Consider the following 8,851-nt stretch of genomic DNA (forward strand, 5'->3'; position numbering starts at 1 on the left):
AAATCGCATAGCTTTTGTTTTATTCGATCTTCTCCGTCCTTTTGTCTTCTTGAAACTCGATCGTTGTTTATTGTAATGTGCTTTATGATTTATGAATGTTAGGACACTTGTAGTTGCATTGGCTAGGTGAATCTTAATTCTCGTAGTTACTTTGATTGGCTCCAGTTATGGGGGCTCCATTCGATGGAATAGTAAAAGATTTCAAGGGGAGGGCAGCCTGCTATAAGCAGGACTGGATATGTGCACTATGTTCGGGCGTCAGGTTCCTCTTTCCCTCCCTTCAAAATGACAATTCAAGAACAAATTTTATACATGTCTTGAATATCTTACAATGTTCTAATTCGCCTTGATTTTTTTTTTTTTTTTTTTTTTTTTTTTTTTTTTTTTTTTTTTTGCGTTCCAGGATTTTAGCTCCTACTATGTACATATTCTTCGCCTCTGCCATTCCTGTCATTGCCTTCGGGGAGCAATTTAGTAGGGATACAGGTGTGTCTTTTCCTTTGCAATGTAGATAAGAAACATTAGCCTTATATTTTTCTTGTCTTTCATTTCTATATGCTGGAAATGGGATTCTTATTTCAACCTTTTTTCCTTCAAATCCCGATCCTGTTTAGGTGGAAGACTGAGCACAGTGGAATCATTAGCCTCAACCGCGATTTGTGGAATTATCCACTCAATATTTGGGGGACAGCCTTTGCTGATTTTAGGAGTGGCAGAACCAACAGTTATAATGTACACTTACTTGTACAGTTTCAGCAAAGGCCGGCCGGAGTTAGGAGCCGAGCTCTTTTTAGCCTGGGCTGGATGGTGAGTGAATTAGTTTTCCACATAACTATCGTCTTCTCTCCATGTCTGGGCGGAATTTTGGATTATTATTACTTTCTTCGTATGATGTCTGTCATAGGGTTTGCATTTGGTCGGGATTCTTCTTGATTCTCCTTGCAATCTTTAATGCTTGCGACATTATCACCAAATTTACAAGAGTTGCGGGGGAACTGTTTGGCATGCTTATTGCTGTTCTTTTCTTCCAAGAGGCAATAAAGGTATTATTGATTGGCATTTATTACAAAAAGAGGAGGAGAAGGATTTGAGTGAGACATACTAAATAGCCTAATCGCAGGGATTGATCAGCGAGTTCAATGCTCCCAAATCAGAAAATCCAGAGCCATTGGACTTAAAATTTGAATGGTTGTATGCAAATGGGTTGCTTGCCATCATTTTTGCCAACGGGGTACTCTTTTCAGCCCTGAAAAGCAGACATGCGAGATCGTGGAAATATGGCACTGGTATAAAGTCGATTTAGAGACCTAACATCTGCAAAATATATAGTTAAATTCAAGAACGTTCTTACTTGTTTGATATCTCGGAATGCAGGCTGGTTTCGCAGTTTCATTGCAGACTATGGGGTTCCACTTGTGATCGTGTTATGGACAGCATTATCTTATGGAGTCCCCAGCAAAGCTCCCGATGGAGTTCCGAGGAGACTCTTTTGTCCATTACCTTGGGAGCCGGCTTCAATGTACCATTGGACTGTAGCCAAGGTGAGGTTTCTTTTCTATATTAAACTTCATTCCCATTTCCCTCAGTTGTCAAGTATGAAAGGTCATAAACTTTTGGGTAATCATCGCTTTATTTTGTTCATAATCCAATTCATTTACTAATACCAACGAATGGAAATTAAAAATCCACTTGACATGCCCCATTCGCAGGACATGGGGAAGGTTCCAATGATTTACATCCTTGCTGCTGCTCTGCCAGCCCTGATGATAGCAGGCCTTTACTTTTTTGACCATAGTGTTGCATCACAAATGGCGCAGCAGAAAGAGTTTAATCTTCAAAAACCATCTGCATATCATTATGATGTCTTCTTGCTCGGGATTATGGTAAATATTTGCTATAACTTGATTTCCTGCGTCATATGTGCTTATCCTTTTACCAAATCATGTTCTCTCGCCAGGATCATGAACTGATGTTTTTTTTTGTTTTTTTTATTTTGTTAGACTTTGATTTGTGGATTGCTGGGACTACCTCCTTCTAATGGTGTCCTCCCACAGTCCCCAATGCACACCAAGAGTCTCGCAGTGCTTAAACGGCAGGTGTGTAGGCATCACATGCCAACAAAGTTCACAAGTAGTATTCGATATTCAGACCTGCTGTTGTTGAGTGACAGTAAATGAGAAATCTCGTTTGATTTGATTCGAAAATCGATATATATTGATAGAAATATCTAAAGTGTTTCAAATATGAAAATCGAAAAACCTTTGAGATCACTCTACTCTCTCAAGACGATAGATTTCTTGTGTGTATCATACTCTCATCTCAAAACCCACCATTCTCTTGGAGCCTTACAGTTCTACCTCATTTGCAGATAATACGAAAAAAAATGGTAAAGAGTGCACAGGAATGTATCAAACTAAAAGCAAGCAACTCTGAAGTTTATGGAAAGATGCAGGCGGCGTTCACTGAAATAGACGCATCTCCAACTGTAATGCTCTAACCTCGTAGTCTCCCTTTTTCCTAACTCCAAGATTGGGTTACCTCATGCACCTTGTTTGCTCTTATTGCAGCCTAAAGAGCTTGAGACCTTGACGAAGGCAGTAATGAGTGCTGATGACAGTGATCACAAGGGAAAATTCGACGCCGAGAAAAATATAGATCCTTATTTGCCTGTTTGTGTGAACGAACAAAGGATGAGCAACTTGCTGCAGTCCGTCCTTGTGGCCGCATCAATATTTGCTGTCCCTATAATGAGAATGATACCCACTTCAGTTCTTTGGGGATACTTTGCTTACATGGCCATTGATAGTCTCCCAGGGAATCAGTTCTGGGAAAGGTTGTTGTTACTGTTTATCACACCGGGTCGGCGTTTCAAGTAAGTTTACATAAATTTAGTCCGCTTGTTCTATCGTTGAGAAGGATCATCGCCATGCTTTATAGCTTATTTATTTGGATTCTCTACCATATACTTAATATTGTGTTTGTTCTTCGTGTCCTACAGGGTCTTGGAGGGGTCTCATTTATCATTCGTTGAAACCGTGCCATTCAAAGTCATTGCATCGTTTACTCTCCTTCAGTTAGCATATTTCTTGTTGTGCTTTGGGATAACGTGGATACCTGTAGCTGGGATCCTGTTCCCACTGCCATTTTTCCTCCTCATTAGCATAAGAGAGCATGTGCTCCCCAAATTCTTCCAGCATAACCATCTTCAAGAGCTAGATGCCTCAGAGTATGAGGAGATTGCCGGTGCTCCACATCGGAACCTCACAGTTACGGTTAGCTTTAACGTTTTTTACTATCATGGATCATTAATCAACCTTGAGTTTAAGTTCGGCTTGAAATGAAATGGCCATCGAGAAACATATGAACAAGATTTGGCTCAGCATGTTTATTTTGATACGGGTAGGAAAAGTACCCAACTCGGTATTATTAAAAAAATAGAGAAACTAGAACTCAGTCAACCTTGTGCCAAAGATCTTTCCATTTCCGAAGAAACTAGAGTTACATCTCTTTTCTATTTCCATTCCAGAGTTTTTTTATGTGTTTCCACGCCCCCTTGAGACTCCGAAAAATGAACAACATTCTGAATTTTTGCTTCTAATGTCTGCCCAGGATAAGGAGATACGACCCGATTCAATTGCGGGCGAGAGTAACGAAGAATACTATGACGCCGAGATCTTAGATGAGATGACAACTCATAGAGGAGAACTAAAGCTTCGAACCGTAAGTTACAACGAAGAAAAGTTCGTTCAGGTTAGAAACTAAAATCCACTGCCTCTTATAACTACTTTTTACCGCTCATTTCATCCTTTCACTTAGCCTTGGCACACATCATTTGACATTTGAATTTCAGGTTCATCCTGAAAGTTCAACTCGAACATAATGAAGCATTTGGAGACGAATAGGATACGAGAGTGTTCGATCGAGCTCGATACAACAACGATTACAACGATCAATACCGAAGAATATAGGGGAACACATTTTCTTCTCATATAGTGGCTGCTAACTTGAGGAATACATGAAATTTTTACATAAACCCATTCGTGATTATAAGTACACATGAAAGCAAGGAAGATATTGGAGAAGATTCAATTCAAGGTTTTAAGACAAACATTTATTTACAATTGGAGAAGTTTCTAGAGAATCTCCCACCCTTTTAGTCCATTCATTTTATTTGATTATTGACAACAAAATAATGAGGTGTGACAATGGTGGGGATTGGTTCATGAGATGCTTAAGAAAGAGAGGAGAATGGTCTTTGCTGCGAGGACCTCGATGTGTGTAAATCTGATGTAACTCTTTTTTGTGATTATTTAGCCTTTCGAAAAATAATAGAATTTCAAAACTTTATTAAGTCTTTAATAATTTTAAATATCCTTTAGCAATTTTAAATTTTAGAAAGATATTAAATGTAAAATTAAAATTTTAAAATATATATATTTTTTGAAATAGATACAAAATGGAAAGAGAAATGAACATATACTTTGGAAAGGGTTTAAAGATATGAAAAAGAGTTTTTGTCTTGTGGCTAATCGTTCTTTCAAGGATTAAAAAAAGAGTATCATTCCTAGCTCTTTAATAGTTCTTGCTTTGTCCATCAGCGAATGTGTTTGTTTAACTGAAACTCTTAACGACGTTAAATCAAAAGGAGTTGCCACTAGAGAAAGATCGATCTCAACTAAAACTGAATCCAAATATGCATACAAGAAATTTGTTGAAAAAGACAAACGGGATCAATCTCAACTAAAACTGAATCCAAATATGCATACACAAACGTTAAGAAATTTGTTGAAAAAGACAAACAGAATTGAATTTCAATTCATAAGGAAGGAAGGTTAGATACGTTTAATATGGTTCATTCTCCTCAGAACATGTTGTACATCCACTCATTTGGACTAAATAGTCAAATCTATCTCTCAACTATTCTTTTGTCGGCTAAAGACCCCTCCTCAACAATGTAACCAATAAATTGTTTATACTAGTTTAGTCAACTTTAAAAATAGTATATATATATATATAGCGCTTTAACGTCACACCCGAGCTGGGCCAAGATTGTTTTTTGGGCCGGACATGATTGGGCTTCATTGGCCTTTAAATCAAGCTTATGAAAACGAACATTATCATGCACTATTTTAAAAGTATATGATTTTTCTTTTTTTAACGAAATAAAAATTTTCAAATATTTTTTAGAATATCTTCTTCGTAAAAATATTCGAAAAATTAATTAATCAAACATACTCAACTATAAAAATAAATATATATATTAATAACAAATTAGAAAATAAATTCAAGATCTAGGCAATTAAATAATAAAACATGGGTATAATTTATTTAATGATATTAAATCGCATGTCAGAAGAATTTTTAAAGTCAAGAAATTTCACATTTAAATATTCATCTTATGGTTTATTATTTATAATTCAAAGAAACAGTTATGTTCTATGGAATGTAAATAAGAAACTAAATATTAGGACCACCTAATATAATTAAATTAAACTTTTTGTCTTTTTTTTTTAACTCTCCTTCAAAATAATTCTCAGCCATGGCTCCAAAGCAGTTGGTTCGGCCATAAATGGGTACACGTGCAATTTCCCTACGATCATTTTCCATATCCTTTTTCGTTGCTTTAAGTCAAGCCAATACAGCCGCCCGATAGATCGTCGCTGAGAGTCGTGGCCCGGTGGGCGGTGATCTTCAGGTCTGCCGCCATCATTTCCGACCAAGTTCAATCTGGAAATGGATATTGCCATGTAAAGTATAGAAAGATATGCTAAAGATCGGTGGAAGAAAGTCTCCAGCTAAAATGATCCTAAGTTTATAAGTAAGAAATACATTTCCTCTTTGTCCACCAATCTCTAACACCAAAACAAATCAAGACCGAATCCACCTCCTTGACCTCAACAAGAGGCCAAGCCTAATCCAGGGTCGAGTTGTGCAAGAGGTTGAGGTCAGGTTGGACCTCTAAAGAGGCATCATCTCGTAGTGTCCATGTTCGATTTTATTTCGTTCACTTCTAACCTAATTCGCCACTTTTTTTTTATCTAATTTAGAGTAGCTAGTAGCTCGAGATAGAAGAAAAACATTTAGATTAAGAGTCATGACTACTTTAATGTCACTTACCGTATAGTTCTTACAAAACTAACACGACAGTGTTAGGGAAATGCATCTTTCTTCCACGTGTCAACCCTAAGACTAAAATTTTGTTAGTCTCTATCCTCGAAATAAGCACATTTAAGCACCTATCTAATTAGCTAGTATAATAAATAATTATAAAAAAAAAATCGAAACCTCACCGTACTAAAGCTTCTCGTCTATGCACCAAGGTAAATATCATACGTAAAATGAGTTGTTGTCAGTCCTGTTATCTCTACCTAGCTATCTCACCTAACTCGAGCACAGTAGCGCACTTGTCATGTTCGGCTTGATGTGTTCATTCTACCAAACTACATTTTCAATGGATAAAAAAATAAACACATTTTTTAAATTTAACCAATGTACTTTATATATATATATATATATATATATTAAAAAAATTAATAAGATAAGAATGGAGGTAACGTTTAATACTGTAATATACGATAGAGGATTTTCCAAGTAGGCCTAGGATCTTATCGTGAGACAACCTTAATTAATGCGATACGGACACGTGGGTAGTCGCATCACCGCTAGATCTAACGAACGAAATCACGTCGGTCGGCTTATAACTTGCAAGTCATAAAAGGGCCTTAATGGGCCCAACTCAGCCGGTTCAGATCTATCCCGAAAACGTCAAATGATTTTCGAGGCCCCCACCGACTTTGGGCCCATAGGCCCAATAGTTCCGCCCCTCACCTGACAGCCGCCATTATTGGGATCCCTGAACCTGCCCACCCTCTCCCCTCTTGTCATTGCCTTTAATAAATACTTTTTTATATATTAAAAAAATAATAATATTGTTTTTCTGGGAGGAAAAAATAAAAATATAAAAATAAAATAGTCGGTGGTGAGAGAAGGACATTTGTACTCGAAATTGAAATAAATAAATGCATGCATGTGTGGGGATACCAAATCCACAGTAAACGTCCATTATAATTAATTCTTTTTTATTTTAATTATATTTTATTTTTTATAATAATGGTTAATTGATTTAGTTATTTAATAAATAAAATAAATTAACAAAATGTAGTTGTAAACGATTTCCATTTTTTTTTATTTTTTCTCTAATATAATTAATATTAATATTTTAATTTTTCATTTATTGGTCATCGTAGACAAAAATTGACCATTTTTTTATGTTGGTTGTCGATCATGTGTTGGAGTCATTGAATTTGAACATTAATATCGACCGTGACTCAGTTTTTTCCGTGCGTGCTTCAAACGATTCAATTAGGGTTTTCAAATTAGGATTTCGATTTTGAATCGTATGTAAAACGCGGAATATTTTTTTTCTGTCTAAATTCAAATTTCAGTACTGTTTTCTAAGCATATATAAAGATAGCGAAGAGAGAAAATAGCTTTTCGGAGCTACCCAAGAACACAGACGAAAAGTTGCCATTATCCTGACATAGGTCGAGAACAAGACCATTTTTTGGTGATGGTTGTCGATCATAGGAGCTGGAATCATCGAATTTGGATATTTCTCACAACAACATTGAAAAATATCGACCTTCCAAATAAATTCTAATATTTTCAAAATTATATATATATATATATATATATGAAATTTGTAATAATCCAATGATAATTTTATTATTTTTTTATTTTTAAATAGTGATGGGATTGAGAAGACATGAAAACGACAATCTGATTCACCGTTTTGTACTTTGGTGACCATGCAATGCCCATAACCCATTGCTCTTGAATCTTCTCTCCATTATTCTCTCAAAAAGACAATTTTTTTTTTACTCTCTTATCCACAATTTTTTATTTTATTATTATTATTATTTTATTTTCTTCTAAATTTGTGAAATTGAGAACTAAAAATTAACATTAATTTCAATTTAGTTCTCAATTGAATTTTTATTTCTATAAATTAAAATTAAAATTTTAAGGTAAAAGATGGATATTTACCTTCAATTTCATTTATCCATTGAGTTATTTTTAAGATTATATTTAAGGTAAAAAATTATTTAACAATTATATGAAGAGGAGTGTGACGTGGAAAGGTAAAACCCGACCCGGCCCACTTCGAGAAGGTAAATTGTGCAACTAAATGAATAGGCCCACGTGTAGTTGCAGGGAAGGCCCAGTAGGAAGCAGCCACGAACTTATGGTGCGCTCAGGCTCATGGGATTCTGTCACTTTCTGGGCCCCACCACTCCTCGTGCTATGTTCCTTGGCTTCTCTTTAACCTACGGTTCAGATCTCACCCTCTTCTTCCCTCGCCATTTTTCTTGCGGATAAATCCATCTCCCGAGGTGCGTGCATTTTCATTAGTTTTGAAATTCAGCTTAATATTTATGTTTTAATATTTTTTATATTTTTTAAATAATGTTTAAAGTTCATAACTATTTTTTTCGGCTAGTTTATTAAATATTAAAATAAAATTATTCCATTATTAATCTTTAAAAGTTATTTCAATTAACGATTTCTTCTCGATATAAATTTAAATATTTTATTATAAAAAAAATTAAAAAAACTTTTGTTTAAGTTTAAAATATTTTTAACCGTTAATCGATCATAAAAAATTTTAACTAGTAAATTTATTATATGAATAAAAATAAATGAACCTAGGTTGTATATTATATTTTTTTAAAGTAAATTAAATTTATTGTATTATCATGGCATTGACCAGATGTCCACTACATTACACAACATTATGAATTAAAAGGATTTTAAAAACCCGTACATGGAAGAACCAACTATTTGAGAGTGT

The 8,851-nt window shown here is 35.1% G+C and overlaps 1 protein-coding gene across 2 annotated transcripts; it reads left to right on the forward strand.

Annotated features, from left to right (window-relative positions):
• The first annotated feature begins 146 nt into the window (after window positions 1–146).
• On the forward strand, window positions 147–4,309 carry LOC111798051 (putative boron transporter 6). 2 transcript variants are annotated; one of them, XM_087125806.1, is made up of 13 exons: window positions 147–262; window positions 404–486; window positions 615–807; window positions 905–1,043; window positions 1,121–1,286; window positions 1,375–1,541; window positions 1,710–1,883; window positions 2,001–2,096; window positions 2,369–2,485; window positions 2,568–2,872; window positions 2,999–3,272; window positions 3,610–3,750; window positions 3,851–4,309. In XM_087125806.1, the coding sequence occupies exons 1-13, from the start codon at window positions 168–170 to the stop codon at window positions 3,878–3,880; spliced, it is 1,980 nt and encodes a 659-aa protein (XP_086981932.1). In that variant the 5' UTR covers window positions 147–167; the 3' UTR covers window positions 3,881–4,309. The 2 variants fall into 2 exon arrangements, with proteins under 2 accessions (XP_086981932.1, XP_086981933.1); XM_087125807.1 differs by having other exon boundaries at window positions 2,999–3,266.
• Window positions 4,310–8,851: the final 4,542 nt, after the last annotated feature.

This window comes from Cucurbita pepo, chromosome 7, assembly GCF_057944985.1.
Source record: "Cucurbita pepo subsp. pepo isolate OVF chromosome 7, ASM5794498v1, whole genome shotgun sequence".
In the NCBI taxonomy this organism is placed as follows: Eukaryota; Viridiplantae; Streptophyta; class Magnoliopsida; order Cucurbitales; family Cucurbitaceae; genus Cucurbita; species Cucurbita pepo.

Bases quoted from the DNA above. Each gene is read 5' to 3' on its own strand.
- LOC111798051 (XM_087125806.1), top strand. From the start codon at position 168: ATGGGGGCTCCATTCGATGGAATAGTAAAAGATTTCAAGGGGAGGGCA. The intron at 1,044-1,120 runs GTATTATTGATT...GCCTAATCGCAG, and splicing joins TCTTCCAAGAGGCAATAAAG to GGATTGATCAGCGAGTTCAA. The intron at 1,884-2,000 runs GTAAATATTTGC...TTATTTTGTTAG, and splicing joins TCTTCTTGCTCGGGATTATG to ACTTTGATTTGTGGATTGCT.